Source organism: Engystomops pustulosus, chromosome 4 (assembly GCF_040894005.1).
Source record: "Engystomops pustulosus chromosome 4, aEngPut4.maternal, whole genome shotgun sequence".
Lineage (NCBI taxonomy): Eukaryota > Metazoa > Chordata > Amphibia > Anura > Leptodactylidae > Engystomops > Engystomops pustulosus.
In genome coordinates, this window is record NC_092414.1 from 81,298,848 (window position 1) to 81,316,715 (window position 17,868).

General features: G+C 38.4%; 1 protein-coding gene across 7 annotated transcripts in view; it reads right to left on the minus strand.

Annotated features, from left to right (window-relative positions):
* PPFIA2 (PTPRF interacting protein alpha 2) overlaps positions 1–17,868 on the minus strand; it is a 212,031-nt gene that overhangs the window by 154,232 nt on the left and 39,931 nt on the right. For 2 of the 7 annotated variants that reach the window (XM_072146499.1, XM_072146498.1), the window contains exon 1: positions 3,122–3,536. The exons of 4 other annotated variants lie outside the window; for them this stretch is intronic. In XM_072146499.1, coding sequence (XP_072002600.1) covers positions 3,122–3,283 — 162 coding nt within the window. In that variant the 5' untranslated portion in view covers positions 3,284–3,536. Of the gene's footprint in view, positions 1–3,121; positions 3,537–17,868 lie in introns of those variants that run through there. One more of the 7 variants, XM_072146500.1, reaches the window with a different exon arrangement.

Here is a 17,868-nt window from a genome sequence, read left to right on the forward strand (position 1 = left end):
TTTCAGTTTTACTATATGATTTTGCAGTTCCACCTGTTGAGAACACAGCAATGTACATATTTTATACATATGTCTCACGGTCTTAATTTAAAGAGGTTGTGCCTTAGCCCAGAATATGGCCATCCATCCCATGAAAAACTAACATTCTTATCTTTTTGGCATTTCTATGGAATTCATGGATTCCATTTTCCATGGATCCTCATGAACTTTACTAATGATCCTTGAAAAACAGTTCATACTAGGACATGCTCAACTTTTTATCAGAAGGGATGCAAAAAGCTGTGGGCATTGAATTTGGGACTAAAATTCCACTTAAGTGACCCACACGTAATGTAGCATGGATGCACATCCTTAACCTGTTCATCCATTCAACAGTCTGCCCTATAAGCCATCACTGAAGTTCCACAGAATTGAATGACATGCCAGATGACCATGCACACCTGCCTGTACTCCATTTGTTATTGGGCACTTCAATGAACTTTTGGTCCCCTGTTTGCTGGTGCCACTTATCTCCTGTGGATAGGTGGTAAATGTCTTACTTTAAAACCCATTTAAAGTAAATGTATGGTGTAAGTTGGCTCCCCAATACATAATGCAACTGCATCGTCTCTACAACTACAGATGTATGTATGATAAACCTGTGGGGAAACCAACACTTCCCTGGCTTTTCTGCAGCCTGCTTATTACCCCATAAGTGTCGGCCTTTAGGTCAACATCTCACTAGGAGGTTCAGTGTAATTTTACGGAATAATTCCCAAGTCTACTTAAGAAATTCAGTGCTGGTTGGATGGCTATGTATGGCACTCAAGTGCAGTCACCCTCTTGCAGCAAAGTTTGTTACTTAGCAATAGGGTATTGTTTAACAAACAGTGTTGTTAAAGAATTACATATGCGTTGGCACTATAAATGATACATTAGCAGGAGGAGGGGGTTGGTACAGATTCTGCATAGGGGACAGCAGCTTTAATTTATGCTTCTGTTTGGATCCTACAGGAAAGAATGCATAATGGAAAAATGTATGTACAGTCTGGCAGACAAAAACCGATCCTAAACACAAATACTGATGTAAAATACTGACCAGAGTGATTCTCTATTAGGACAGGCCTATTTAAGAACAATTGTAACCTACTGATAATCTGCAGGTAACTTAAAGGGATATTTCCATTACAGCAAATTAATGTTTGTATTATAATAAGTTATACAACTTTCCAATATACTCTGTATCAATTGCTCATGGTTGTCTAGAACTCTGCTCGCTGTCATACTATATAAAGGTTCTGCGTATACAGCTCGTTATAACACACCTCAGGGTGTGCCCACACATTCATGTCCACACGTTTTTCAAGGTCTGGACCTTAATGGGTGAGGACTTTGAAAAAAGCTGCAACGCCTCTGTCTTCAAAAGCTGCATCTGAAAAACTAAATGTGTGGACGCACCCGCATGTGATAATAATAATAATTCTTTATTTATATAGCGTACACAGATTACAAAGTGCTGCACAAGGCATAACAAATTCGTCCCTGTCCCCATGGGGCTCACAATCTAAACCTACCTGTATGTTTTTGGGAGTGTGGGAGGAAACCGGAGTACCCGGAAGAAACCCACGCAAACATGGAGAGAACATACAAACTCTTTGCAGATGTTGACCTGGGTGGGACTAGAACCCAGGACTCCAGCTCCAGTGCTACCCACTCAGCCACCGTGCTGCCCTGATAATAATATAGAATAATAGTGTGATACGCTCTGTGATATAACAAGCTGTGCACCTGTGTGACCATGGTCAGATTTCTGTCCACTGGAAGTAAACATAGAAGCTTTCTATAAAATGACAGCAAGTAGAGATCTAGACAACCGTGAGGAATTGAAACAGAAAGTATATTGGATAATGTTTTATCATAAAAACAATAACATTCATTTGCTGAAATGGGACAACCCCTTTAACTTTACTATACATTTAGCACATTTTGTGCAGATAATGTTATATATTATATTTTAATCCGCACTTCTCTGAACCTAGAGCTAGTTATTAAGGATCATATGATATTTTCGGCACAGTGTAATATAGGTAGCGTTATAGATAATAATGATGCGCACTGGGACTGTAAAACTCATATTATTTTATATCTATGACAGCAAGAATTTTCATTGCATTCTTTCCAGGCTGAGGTTATAGATCACATGAATTATAGTGGTGTTGCCAGGAAGAATTGGTTAATAAAAATTAAATTTATTAAGCATTTATCTTTTCAAAGTTCATTTATTTGCTACAAAGTGTATGCTCCTATGTGATGACACATGGATATAGAATACAACAAAGTGCACTGCATTGCATGGTGCACAATACCAGGTATCAGGTAATTGAAGTATAGGTATATCCATTCTATGGGAATGTAGCTAATGAAACGTTAGGACAAAGTTGGCAGCTGGCACAAAGTCTGTTTTTACCCACGTATAATCTAATCAGCAATAAATCTTTGTATTTTACACACTAAAATGCAGATATGATCAAGATACAGTAGTTATTTTTGAACTCAATGCTAACGTCACACCAGAAAATTTGCACCAGCAATAAGATTTCAGCGATTTCACAAAAATAGTCATTTTTTTCCCTGTGGTATATTTTTAGAACAGCTTATTCAGAACCTATGAACTGCCAGGATTCAGTGGCTGGTTGTAGAAAATTAGAGCTATTTAAGGGATTTTTGCACTGCTGCTCAGCATGCAGAAATAGTGACAATACAGGTCTCTGAAGATCATTGCTATGGGGTCGCTAATGAACCTTGTTCAAGCAATAGTTGACTATTAAGGGTGTTACTGCCCCCTACTGCGCATACACAAAACATTATCAGGACATAGGATTGTTAAGATTGATTACATACAGCTAGGGACATTACTTCCGTATGTGAACCCTCACCTTTTAGAAGCAGAATATCAGGCTACTTTCTGAATATTTAATATAAGGATGTGGTTTTAAATGGCAAAGCGCAATGACTTTTCTGCAATATCCATCCAGTCAGTTAACAAGACCACAACTATTCTGTATGTAATTCTATAATGGACATTATTAATAAGAACAAGCATGAAGATGAACTTACGCTCCCGAAGTATCAGTCTACATACCTGAAAAGTGTAAAACCTTGTCCCATTCGGAGGATGTACTTTAGGAGATACAGAAACTGTGTTCATATCCGAGAAAATCATTTCTGATCCCACAGCCAATACAATCCACAAAATGATACAGATGCCGGAAAGGGAGTTAAGCTTCTTTCTAAATCCTTTCATGCATTACGAGAGGCTAGTGTACAAAATAAAATCAGCCCCATCCCTTCATATAGGTTGCTGAAGCATTTAAGAGCTTCCATCGCCAGCATATCTGAGCTGGCACAAAGCATTCGTAGCCCCTGCCCTCATCTGAGCCTTACAGGGGCTAGCAAAGGCGGCAAAATAAAAAGACATAGGGACTCAGCTGTGGGGAAGGAGAAGAAGAAGAGCCCTAGAATACATGACGTTTCTCCAGAATCTGGCAATGCTTTGGTCCTGCCCATCTGTTCTCAGTGATTACCACCTCCCCTCAACCAGTCTAGCTAAGTGATTATGCTAAGCATCCAGGCTAACCAATAACACTCAGCTTCATTTACAGCATGAGTGCTCAGTGGAATACAGTCAGGGGACCTGCACAAAGTGACTCTTCTTCATTACAGTCCCAGTTACTGCAGCTAGGACACAATCCACTGTCACTTTGGACATTTACCGTACTTCTTCTATTGCTTATTATAAAAGGCTTATGAACATAGATATGAAAAAAAGTGAAATAAAAATGCTTGAATACATTTACCAGAATGTCGCAATAACACAGCCGAGCGTGCATATTTTATTAATCGCTACTAAAACTTTATGGCCAAGTATTATAGTCTATTGATCTGGCTGGCGTTAAGCAGGCAGCTGGCAATAAAGACTCTGGCAAAGAAATGCAAGTCTTCATTTTTTGTGAATTTGGATAGGCTGAAGATTTCCTACAGTAAAATGCATATCAGAAAAAAAGCTGATAGTTCTGAGCACAATCCAGATTGTAATTTTTTCCCCCAGTTTTGCCATTAGAAAGGTTAATTCTACGCTCAGCAGATTCATTAGAACTACAAATAATAGCCACATACCGCACACGTTGCAAGCAGAATAGCAGGTACGTTTCTAATGGGTGTTTCTGAAACCCTGGTATTCCCTTATTCTCCTGCTATAAGGGCAGATAGACACATCAGTGGAAAACACCTTAACGACAGGCCCCTTTTTTTTGTGTTTCCAAATTTCTACTCACCTTCAAAAAACTATAACTTTTTTTATTTTCGCATTTTCAATGCTACCATTTTGATGACTGTACATTAGCATAATTACCAATTACCAATTGGCTGCAATGAAATAAATAGTGAAAAATACAAAGGTGTACTTTTTGTGCCCACGGTATCCATCACTGGTTTAAAGGGAACTTGAGATCAGAAATTGGCCAAATAAACCACTACCAGTGTGTTGTTAAGCAGTTGAACACCTTCCAGATCACATTTCTTTCATGACCCAGTATGGTGGCATCAACCAGAAAATTAACTTTTAAGTTAGATGTATAAAGTCAAGGAGGCGGAGAGTTTAACATTAAAGTCAAGCTCTCATAGACTTTGTATACCTTCTTCCATGGGATTGACATTGTGCATCAGACCTCAGGAGATCGGATCAGTGATGTCGCTAAACGTAGGACCATCAATTACAGTGAAGAGGGCATTTTAAGGCAAGAAAAGCCTGATTTCAGTGTTAAACTTCCCACCTCCCTAAATTCATAAAATCAATTTACATCTCACTTCAAGGTTGGTTTTCTGGATGATGCCACCACACTGAGCCATGAAAGAAACACCATCTAGAAGCTGCTGAGTTGCTTGACAACATACAACTAGTGGTTTATGAGGCAAATTTCTGATTACAAGTTCCCTTTTAGTAACTGAGGGGTATAGTGTTGGTTTCCTCCAATACTCTGTTTGATATCACTTTGTATTTCTTCACTTTGCTTATACCTTGTTGCATATCTTCCCAGGTCTGCATTGTTTTAACACCATGATTAAAAACGGTTAACCCGTTCGAAACGCGTTGGATTTAAGAGCAATATTGAAACCTTGCTGTGGATATATGATGTTGACTAAATAAAAGTCTTAAAGTTTCATTGGAACCTGGCTGGACCTTTCAAAGTTCTTTCGTATGCTGGTTTGACCTTAACAAACAAGGTGGAGTCCGTGCCGTTTCCTGAGCATAAGGAGGCTAGAGGTGAGCTGGAACTTTTCCTGCATTGTTTTGCTCTGTTAACATTGTCCTGGGAATTTAACCCCCTTTCCCACTGGGATGTACAAGAACATCATGGTGTCACAAGAAGTGTATGAAAAGGGCTCAAGGGCTGAACCCTCCTCATACAGATTGGGTGTTTGCTGCAACATGCGACCACTAACAACTAAGTGATGCTAATAAAATACAAAATGCAACTATCATGTCCTGCAAAAAAATAACATACATCATTCATACACCAATGTCTGAAAATGTTATTGGCCTCAGAATATGTAATAATTTTTTTTTGTAAATAAGATTTAATTTTTTGAAATCTACTAAAAAAATCTACTAAAAGATTGGCTGTATACTGGGGGGCTGCCGGCTATATACTGAGGGAATGTAACAAATGCATTTCCCACCCTCAGCTTATACATGCGTCAATAGATTTTCCCAGTTTTTTGTGTTAAAATTAGGTGCCTCGGCTTAAACTCGGGTCGGCTTATATTCAAGTGTATGCAGTATATTCATTTGGTATCTCCGTGATCATACTGACCCAAAGAATAAAAGAGAGGTTTCATTTTGAATGTTTAATGAAAACAATAATAATGGGTCCTAAAAAAATGATGCAAATGTGTCTTTTTTCTGTCAATTACACCACATTTCAAATTTTTATCTAGCTTCCCAGTACATAACCTGGAATATTAAATACTATCACAAGCCCATGGATTTTTGAAAGTGGGGAGTCAATAATTAAAATGCAAAAACGAAAAAAGGGCTCTGTTTGTCTGTGTGGCATTGTGTACAGTATTTTTCAGACTATAAGGCGCACCGGAGTATAAGGCGCACCATCATTAAATGCCTGCTAAAATGTCTAGGTTCATATATAAGGCGCACCGGATTATAAAGGCGCACCTGATTATAAAGATGAATGACCAGCAGGTGGCAGCCCTGTGCACAGTTCAAGGCAGCTGTTGTCTTTAAGTACAGTTCATATATAAGGCGCACTGGACTGATTTCTGAGAAAATAAAAGGATTTTTTGTGCGCCTTATCGTCCGAAAAATAAGGTGCTTTCTGAACCTGTGAGTCCAGCTTTCACACCACTAACCAGTGTACAAGTTAATTTTAGTAACTCAATTAAAAACATTAGTTCTATTAAGTGATATGTCTGCACTACAACCTAACCACCATATTTCTAAGTAACAGTAAACCATGCCAACCCTTTTTATAAATCAGATTCGTCAAAGTGTGTACAGCTGAATAATAAATCTGCCTCAATTTAAAGCTACATATTTGTATTTTATCCCCCTTTCAAAAATATCCATAGTCCCCTAGTATATACAGGTCGGTGTGCATTACCTTATTTATTTATTGCCTCCTATTTGAAAATTCCTTGTCACTTAGGGCATGTCATCTCAGAGTGACAACCCAAAATTACATGGATTTGTGTATCTGACCAGAGCTCTCTCATCACTTCCTGATGATAGAATATATGACAAAGACTCTCAACAGAGAGGAGCACAAAACATATCAAAGCAGAGGCTTCTGCCATACAGTAATAACCATATGGATGACAGTGCAGCCTCCTGATTATAAGAGACCAGACGTATACAAAATGTAAGAGAACATAGTGAGAAGGATTATTACACTGTCCTCCCAGCAGGCAGAAATAAATCTACAGACGATATATGTGATCCAGGTCATGACTCGCATGGCTGCTTGTACTCACAAGACCTTGTGGGAGATTTTTCACGTCTTCTCTGACAGTTTTCTGGTGGAGAAGGCACATGAATTTCCCCCTCCCCACAAGCCTTGCTAAACACCCAGCCCCACAGAAAAAAACAGTAGTGACAATAGCAAAAAACTCTTCTAGTTCCGACCTGGTCTATAGGTCACAAAGACCAGTCTTAATTAATTCCCCAATGCGACACAAACACTGGGAATTAGTACAGTTCTCAATCAGGTCCGCATTTTAGTGGGTGGTTGTTACAATACTGGTGAACACAACTGGAATTCGGTGGCCGGCTGGAGAGAACCAGGCATAAGGGTAGACTGGTGCGTTGTAACAGTAGTACAGGTAGAGAGTGGATCATAGCAGGTATTGTACATGCAGGTAGAAACTGTCTGGGTAAGACAGTTCAGGGAGCAGAAGACTGGAACAAGTCACAATACTCAAGCAATATTAGGATTGTCACATGGTTTACTTAAAGGCCCAAACAGGAAACAGTATGGCCCCCATGAGTCATTCAATCCACCGTTTTAGGTAAGGGCAAATACAGCAGCCTCCAGTGGTGGGAAGCAGAAGTGCAGCACAACAAGACTTGAGGCAAATAGAAGCCACTACAGTAGTGGTCAATAACAAAAGTACACCCGGACAGTGGTATCCAATGAGACACACCTGTGTTATTTGAAATTTCCCTCATTTTTTACCGCTTTGTTATGATTTAGGACTCGATAAATCTGTATCTGTCGATTGCTTTTTTGCATTGTGGAATAAAACTACAACTTTCTAATACAAATCATAAAAGTGTAAAAACTGTCAAAAATTTGTTGGAACCTGTTTTCTTCTGGACATTTTGGCTATTATATTTTGATAAAAGTATATAAATTCTTTGGAACAGGTAGACCATTTATAATTTATAAACTTTTCAAGATTTCGGGTTTTACTATGGTTTATGTTTGATTAGTGTTGGAATCTATACTATACTATATTAACAAACTTGAAACAAAGCTTCAAAATCCCTCAGTGAGAGATCATGTCATGGTTGTACACAAACAAGGACAGAGATGACAAAACATGATGTGTAGAATGAGGCAGGTAAAACAAAATATGACAGTCAGCCATCAGATTGCCCATAACATGCTGTATATTAAGTAGCTGTCAGTTTAAGGGTGGTGTTAATTCTTGATATTTTTATGTCAGCCTGTTGACATTTTGTCTTCATGTAGTCGATGCCTGCCAGTAAAAATGACTAAGAATCACAGTGTTAGATTTTAATTCCCAAAGGGGACTCGGCCTCAAACCATTGATGAATATGAAGACAGTGTCAGTAGAGAAGCATATTGTCAGCATGATTATTTCATAGCACTGAAAAGGGAGATTTCAATAAAGCCAACAAAAAGGAGATAAAAATGTCAAGTAGGAATATAAAAACTAACCTGACATGTAGAATATAAACGCATTCTACAGTACCTTTATATATACATACCTCTCAACTGTGCCAATAGAACTAAATGAAACAATACATGGAAGTGGATTCTTTTAGATACCATTAGTATTTTTAATGACTGCAATTTCTTATTCCAACTTGCAAGGCCTCAAGTTCAGTCAGTCACCATGAGCCCCAGATGATGTCAAGTTAATATATAACTTACATTTACTTTAATGATGGTCTCCATTCCAGTGCAGCACCTCCTATCATGGTGAGTGTCTCCTACCATATGAAGGCTCTGTGGTGAGGTCGCATCTACAACACACACCCACTAAACCCCCTGTATTATGCTGTAGTGTTGTGTTCAACACAAGGTCAACGGTGAGACACAAATAATATAATTATATAATAACACATCACCCAGCATAGTTTGCCTTTATGTGGAAAATTTTAATTCCTATTATGTAACAAGACATGTAAAGAGTTTGGATAGAGTGGCTCTAAAGAAGCTTTTGGATTAGTCACAAAAAAAGGGGTAACGGACAGTGGTCTTCAGAGAGCACCCTAGGGGGTGATGTACCCTCAATGCGACCCATGTAATTACACCTCAAAAACGAGGAAACAAGAAAAATGTAGAAAGCATAAAATAACACTTTATTACAACAATTAAAACAAATCCATTTAAAAAGACAACATACACAGAAAAAGTCCACCAATGGTCAAGTAACTAAATATACATAATAAATACATTGCAGTAACCTGTATAGAAGGTATCATCCTCAGAACAAGTCATAAATAAGTATTGCACAATACCCAAATGTATAAAGAGAAGACAAGGGATACATACACAGGTATATACAAACCAAGGCCCCTTTCACACTTGCGTTTTTCACGCACGTTTTCTGTGCGTGCTTTTGACGTGCAGAACTTGCATTGCACTCTGACCCATTGTAATCAACGGGTCTTTTCAGACTTGCATTTTCACGCACACACGCACGTTTTTTTTAAATCTCGACATGCTCTACTTTTGCAAGTCACGCGCGTGAAAAACGCACCATACAAATCTATGGAGACGCATCAAAAATGCATCGCACTCTGAGACACTTGCAAGTTCAATGCGTTTTTCACGCATCAATGGCCATAGAAAAGATAGAGCTCAGTCCTGAGTCCATTTCACGCGCATTTTCTGCATTGCAATTGCATCAAAAACGCTCATGAAAAACTGAGACACTGAACAAACTGACTGAAAACTGATTGTACTCTGATGCAAAATGACCAAACCCTGATCGCACCCTGATCAAACTCTGACGTTATCTGCAACGCAAGTGTGGAAGGGGCCTAAGGGTGTTTCGTCTTGCTTCATCTTACAAATTTCAGGGGGCCCACGCACTGGTGTAATGCAGCCTCTTTTGACTGGATAGTTGGCTTAATATATATATTATATATATATATATATACACATACATACATATATATATTATACAATATTCTTGCTAATTCTGTAGAAATTTTCTTTGCAGCAGTCTCATTTCTGCACGCTAAGTGTTTGGCCACTGCCACACTTTTTCACCCCACTTGGGCACGTTGTGCCAATAATGGTTATCCCCTGATGAATCATTTGACAAGAGGAGGAAACGCGTTGGAACTTATTGGAACTTTCTTGATAGAAAATACCTACTGATGAGGGCATAAGACTTATACTAGTTTGGGGTGTAGGGAAAGTATATACTGTGGGACTGTCCTTGTCAGGACAGGAATCATTAATTTTGGGACATTAGGGCCAGATGCAATAGGGACCAAGAGAATTACCTCATCTGGAGCCTCCCATCCTGGACCTGCACAGCACCACGCGTCGACTGGGTGAGATCTTTCCATATACAGACGGTCCCCTACTTAAGGACACCCGACTTACAGACAACCCATAGTTACAGACAGACCCCTCTGACCTCTTGTGAAGCTTTCTGAATGCTTTACTATAGTCCCAGATTGAAATAATAAGCTGTAAGGTGTCTGTAATGAAGCTTTATTGATAATCCTGGGTCCCATTATAGCAAAAAAATGTTTAAACTCCAATTGTCACTGGGGCCAAAATTGTTTTTGTCTGGATCTACAATTATAAAATATACAGTTTCGACTTACATACAAATTCAACTTAAGAACAAACCTCCGGACCCTATCTTGTACGTAACCAGGGGACTGCCTGTACTGTAACCCCTACTAATTTTGCATACCATTAATGCTTATGTTCATTGCCCTATAAATTGTTAATATTAGAAACTAGTGGGTCATTGATTTTATGAATTTATTCTTCCCTGGAAGGGATTTTTTTAGATATTAACTATTAAAAGTTATGTTTTATTATGGTATATATCTTGCTTTGTACATACACAGCAGTCTCATTTACATTACAGGATTACAATAGAAGATAACCCGTGTAGAAAACGCAATCACTGCATTCACTACTGATTATAGATGACATTGCAGATTATGTACTATTATTATCTTTTATCAGCAAAGAGTATGCCTAGACAAGTCTCCATAGACCTCTACAAGTCTGCTCCAGACCATTGCTGCCTTTGACCATGATATTGATGGAAAGTATATTACTAATTACCGCTACTAGAGTTCAGGTAAAATGGCAGTCCCCATAAACTTAGACAGAAATTAGAAATCTATCACTAAAGAAAACAAAAAGTAATTTACTATATACCAAATTCCACGACACACATTTCGGCGCTAGCCTTCGTCTGGGGGTCGACGAAAGCTAGCGCCAAAACGTGCGTCGGGGAATCTGGTTGTGGTAGACGGGAGGTATATCATGGCTGCGGGTATGTCAATATACTACTATTTGCATATGCATTGAGCACTTTACATGCCATTAGGTAAGCGGCGTTTACCAGGTTGGCACTGCTAGCACTTTATTGCACAAGAGCCTACTGCTAGGCATGTGACACTTTATGTACTGTATAAAGTGACCTTATACTGTAATATACCCTACCTCTCATATCAGTCCCACATGTTTTTAATGCTCCTATGTTATAGTCTCATTGACCCATGTGATTTTTTCTGTTGATCATTTTTATGCATTGAGATGTTCTGTCTAAATTGAGTATGCAATAAAAAAGTATTATATTGTGTTCTAAATTGGCTAAGTGTTCTCTATGTAGGTGTTTAGTATCAAATAGCCAATCGTATGATTTGACTTAATAATATAAAGGGATTTATCTCAAATGTGTGTACCACGGCAATAGCACAATGGACATAAAATACACCATTCTGATATCCCTTTTTGTTTATGTAGCCCGTATTTTGGTGTTCAAAATACTATCACATAAAAAATGTTAAAAGTAGATTAATTACAAAAAGTCCTCCTCTAAATTCTGTATAGATGTAAAAGTGATTGAAAGGGTTACTACAACAATATATTATAAGATAAATCATCTGCGTACAGTAATTCAGCAGGAATGACCTACATTTGGGTAACTCAGAGATTGCTTCCTTACAGTCATCGGCTGCTTCACTGTTATTTTTCAGCACAGCAGCGAGAGCTTCAGATATAAAACTGGCTACACAGCGTCACTTGGTGGTTTAGGAATGAAAGGAGTCTAAAAAAAGAAGCCTTGTGAGAAATCATTATAGCTTCCTGCAAAGATTAGTAGATATTTGATATATTATAGTGAAGAAAAACGAAACATTGAATATGTAGTACAAAAACAAGATACATATTTGAGAGGACAGCATAAATGAAGATAACAAAATATGATATTAGCGCTCTGTGCATAATACATGGAGAAGCTTTAGGTTTTAATCTATCTTCATCAATATTGTACCTATTCAGATCTAAAATGAAAAATATATTTTGGATTTAAAATGTTTTATAGGGTATGAAATCTTCCAAATATGTCCCACATTTATCAGGTTAGTTCTGGATTTCAAACACAATTCAGCTTGGATGTGAGTCACATAGCAAGAAAGCCTGCCAAAAAATGGAAGGATTATAGAGGTTGTTTGCAGGCAAAAAAAGTCTAGCGTTTGTCAGCACAATAAAGTCACAGGGACTTTGTACACCCCTGCGCCATTCTAAGAAGGGTTCTGTGTGTGTGTGTGGATCTATCCAATATTTCATCCCATTTGGGGATACACAAACACTCTAAGGCCCCTTTCACACTTGCATTGCAGATCTAGTCAGAGTGCAACTCGTGAAAAACTGATGTAGTTGCCGACGTTTTTCATCAGTTTTTAAAGTGATTCATTAGCGCTTGGTCATTAAAAAACGCATCACACTTGCATGCGTCTCAAAGCAATGTCTTTTTGATTTTTCACATGCATGGCTTGCAAGAGTAGAGCATGCTGTGGTAAGAAAAATGTATGTGTGTACGTGGACCAAAAAATGCAAGTCTGACAAAATCCATTGAATACAATTAGACAGAGTGAATCAAAAACTTGCGCAGACTCACAAGCACAAGTCTAAGAGGGGCCTTAGTCAATGCTGGCACTTAAATGAGAATAGGATCTGATTGTCACATCATGGGGGGGGGGTGCTGAATATTATTAATGTCTTTCATTGTAAAAATGCAATTAAAAAAAATATTTAAAAAATGAAATAAAAATAACAAAATATAAACTTGTTAGTATCCCGAAATCCTAAAGTGCCTAATCACAATATAAAATTATTCCCCCCACTGGTGTGATCAGGCTTGATCAAGGTAAAAATAAACACAAATGAAGCTGATTTATAACAAAAGTGTACTAAAGTTAGAAAGTACATAGTTAGACTAGACAAACTAGACAGACAATCTTATTCTGCACCAGATTCATAACAAATGTCTTATGCTGGATGATAAATCGTACTCTGCCCCTCTGCATCACACCAGAAAATTAGGACACAATTCTGCCGGGTCAGGAGTATTTTGGGCGCACAGACCTTTTTGGTGTGAGGCCACGTCCCCCTTTCACAGGCCACATCCCTCTTGTTGAGCTTCTCTTAGGAGAGCTACAAAACTATCTAAAACCCTTTATAAATGTGGTGCAGACAGTTTTTTAGAGCAAACTACGACATAATTCTGTTGTGGACAGATTAATAAATCTCCCCACAGTTCTCAGGTCCGTTACAATTTTGCAATTGATCTGTGACAATGATCTGGTTACCCCACACACAGACACTGATTGACAGCCTAACAAATACCTTCAAGGACTAAATCTGAGCTTATGTGATTAAAGGGATTGACCACTTTACTTAGTGTGCGGAAGTGTGGGGGGCAGGGTATTGTGTAATTTACATATATAAATATATCCACTATTTAAATGAAATATGGCTGCAACAACACAAAGACTGGTGTCAAAATCATTATCAACTATAATGGAGGTAAAATATACAATTGTATTCAGTTTGAATTAAAAACAATTAAAAATACACCTTTTGTGACCCAGGAATGGCAGTTGATGAGGTAAAATGCATTTCTGAACCAGGAGCTTCACTTTAAATTTCAAGAATGTGGTGCAGAATATTTAATAGATGTATTTTGGTAAGTAATCTAATATCCTAAAAAATTTATGAAGTAAAATGGCCAACCCCTTTACATTCCGAATATTTATTTAAGCTTTGTAAGCTTTTTCTGTTTCTGTACAATATACTGCCTCAAAGAATAATTAATCCCAGAGTTACTTGGAATTGCTATCAACAACTCCAAGTGGATTATCACTAAAGCAATTAACCTAATAGAACTTTACATTACTTGATGGTATATAATATCAAAACCTAAGGACAACACAGTCTTAATAAAATGAAAATGATATTATAATCTCACAAAATAAAATTGAAAAGAATGCAAAAACTTACATCATATTTTTCTGACTATAAAGGCGCACAAAAAAAATCCTTTGAATTTCTCAGAAATCAAAAGGTGCGCCTTATAGTCCAGTGCAACTTATATATGAACCGTACTTACAGACAACAGCTGCCTTGAACTGTGCACAGGTCTGCCACCTGCTGGTCATTCAACCTTACAATCAGGTGCGCCTTATAATCCGGTTCGCCTTATATATGAACCTAGAGGTTTTAGCAGGCATTTATTGATGGTGCGCCTTATAGTCCGAAAAATATGGCCTGTAATGATGTGCAATGTTCAGAAAAGTCTTATCATTTGTATGTTGATCACATACACATTACCTGTGGCGAATGAGATATACCTACGAGCAACCATTCAATTACTGCTACATTTTCCCTATTTAGGATACGACCAATGCCTTTTTATACAAACTGTAGGAATATTGCATTGACCTCAAGTTCCTGAATTTCTCATGACCCACATATCTCTTTCATATTTCCTGAAAAGAGAACTCTAGTGCAAGAAGATAAATTCAGGTCTATAGCGCCACATTCACACAGAGAGGCCACAACATACTATTGACACAAGAAAGATCTTCTCATTCAGTCTTTTTCCACGTTTTTCTACTCTCTTCTGAGCTATGTCACCTGAATTATTTATGTAAAGATGAATCAACCAGGACTGTATTTTTAGATACTTTTTACCCTAGAGAATTTGACAGCTTCCTGCACTGGGTTTTATCAAGTGGTATACCAGGACGAATGCAAACAAAGTAACATAGTAAGATCAAGGCTTGACAGGAACTGGAAAGACACACTAAATACACTCACATAAAATATCAGATAAAGTACAGGAACATAGGAATTACAAGTGTTGTATCAGGTTAAAAAGATCTGCAAAGATCTGTCTAGTACAAATAATATGATTAGAGGACATGACAGTAGTCTCAGGGTGTGCTGCACCCGCGTTTACTGCATGCGTTTAAAATTGGAATAGCTGAAGAGTGATTTGCCTAATTAAACAGCTGTTAACACTTGCGTTTACAAAACGCAACTGTTAACATATGTGTTAACATCGCGGTTAACTCATGCATTTGTTAACACACACGTTAACATTTGTGTTTTGTAAACGCAAGTGTTAACAGCTGTTTAATTAGGCAAATCACTCTTCAGCTATTCCGATGGGTTTTTAAACGCATGGAGTGAACGCGACATGTGACCGCACCCTTAAGGGCAGGCACTGACAATTAGCAAACCACCTATGATGTCCCTTAAACAGCTCCACGGAGGAAGGGAGAGGCTCATTAAATCAGTTATTGTACACCAGTGATGCTGGAAACCAAGTTGAAGAAGTTTGGTGAAGTTTTGCCTTGAGGTATGTGGCAAGCTCATAGAGACTTATCCCAAGCTAAACTGTGCAAAGTACTGGCTTTATGTGATGAATAATTCTGCACATAGTTTTTGTCCTGTTTTTGTTTGCTTTACAAACAAAAAGTAAACCACATGTTCAAAGTTGTAGGCATGTTCTTTACACGAAATGATGAAGACTCAAGACATCTTAACAAGGTGAGGTAGCAAAAAACAGAAACTGCCAAGAAAAAGATAGTAAATACTTTCATAAACCACTAAACTTTTTCATGAAACCCAATTACAAAAATAATTTGTAACCCATAAAAATAAAGAAATAGTAAAAATTTACTTAGCCTTAAAGAGAACCTGTCAGGCACAATTAGCCCTAGGTCCTACCTCATTTATTGTAGTGGGTTTGTCTGCATGATAATATTGAAATGAGTCAGTGGTTCCTGTGATTTATAAAATGACCCCCTCCCCATATTCTGCATTGTAATTCTGTGGATTGAGTCAGCCGGGTGTTCCTGAGCTGACCCGAGTCAGGCTGTAACACCCCCTTCCTCCTCTGGTAAGCACGCCTCCTACACATATCATTCACATCCCTTTCTGTGCTGCAGATTAGTAAGGAGGATGTACAGTAGGTGTACAGGGAGCATGTTCCAGAGGAGGAACTGGTGTTACAGTCGGACTCATCTCAGGAACATCCAGCTGACTCAATTCACAGGATTACAATGCAGAATGGGTGGGGGTCATTTTAGAATTCACAGGAACCGTTGACTCATTTCAATATTATCATGCAGAGCAACTCACTACAGTAAATAAAGTTGGACCTTTGGCCTGGTGGATAGGTGGTGGCAGATGACAGGTTCCACTAGCCCATGTTATGCATTTGTCAGCATTCTGCGTACTGCCACTACAGTGTGTGGTGACTCCCAGGGAATGGGGGAGGGGGCAGGGGGGAGTCAGATACAGCAGCCTCTGTCCCTGTGTCTCAGAGACCCCTTGTATTTTGATTTGATTTAACTTGGAACACCTTTTAATTATATATTTTTTATGGATCACTGTATGCTCATAAGAACATCCCAAGTGAAGCATCCACCTAGCGTTCAAACAGCTGTGCCTACAAATGTAACCTACTAATGTATAACATGTAAGCTAGCTGCCTATACTCATTGTCTGACGTGTCAGGGCACCCTTTGGACCGGTGCCCAGAACTCAGCAGTGTATTCAGGTGAGGAATACAAACCAAGGCCTTGTACAGTGGTAATATTATATCCCTATCCCGAGAGTCCATACCACTTTTGATACATGACAAGATCTTGTTGGCTTTAGAGGCAGCTGATTGACATTGCATGCTGTTAATCTAACATCTACTACCCTGTTTCCCCGAAAATAAGACAGTGTCTTATATTCATTTTTGCTCCTAAAGATGCCCTAGGTCTTATTTTCAGGGGATGTCTTATTTTTCCATGAACAAGAATTTACATTCATCGTTGAACAAATAATCTACTTCTCTAACTTCCTTATGACTCCCCAAACTCTGAATTTCCTGCTGTATTTCTTGTGACTCCATTTCTATTAGAATCATTGGCCACAATCTCTTGAATCCATGAATTCTTCCCAATGTCACAACCTTCTGCAGCATATAAAAGATTTCCTAATACTAATGTACAGCGCGGTAGCTGCTGCAATGACTGCCACTAGGTCTTATTTTCAGGGGAGGCCTTATATTTCTAAGCCTGAACAAAAATGTACTATGTCTTATTTTCAGGGGATGTCCTATTTTAGGGGAAACAGGTCCTTCTCAACAAGAAACTCCCGCAGATTTACTTCCCCAAGGACTTATGTTTCATGTGAATAGTGCCCCTGCAGCCTATGAACATCCTCCATAGACTGTATTATACTACACAGTTTGGTGTCATCGGTAAAAATAGACACAGTGCTATTAATTCCTACCTCTATATAATTAATAAATATACCCTGGGGTACACCAGTTATAACTGACCACAACTCTCTGGATACGATCCTTCAGTCAATTACCGTATATACTCGTGTATAAGCCGAGTTTTTCAGCACAAAAAATGTGCTGAAAAACGTCCTCTCGGCTTATACACGAGTCACAAGTTAAAATACAACACTTAAAAAATAATAAACTTATATACTCACCCTCCGGTGGCCCCGATCTGCAGCGCTGCTCCCCGTATGTTCGCGCGGGTCCTCTTCTGGCTTCCATGCCCGTCTT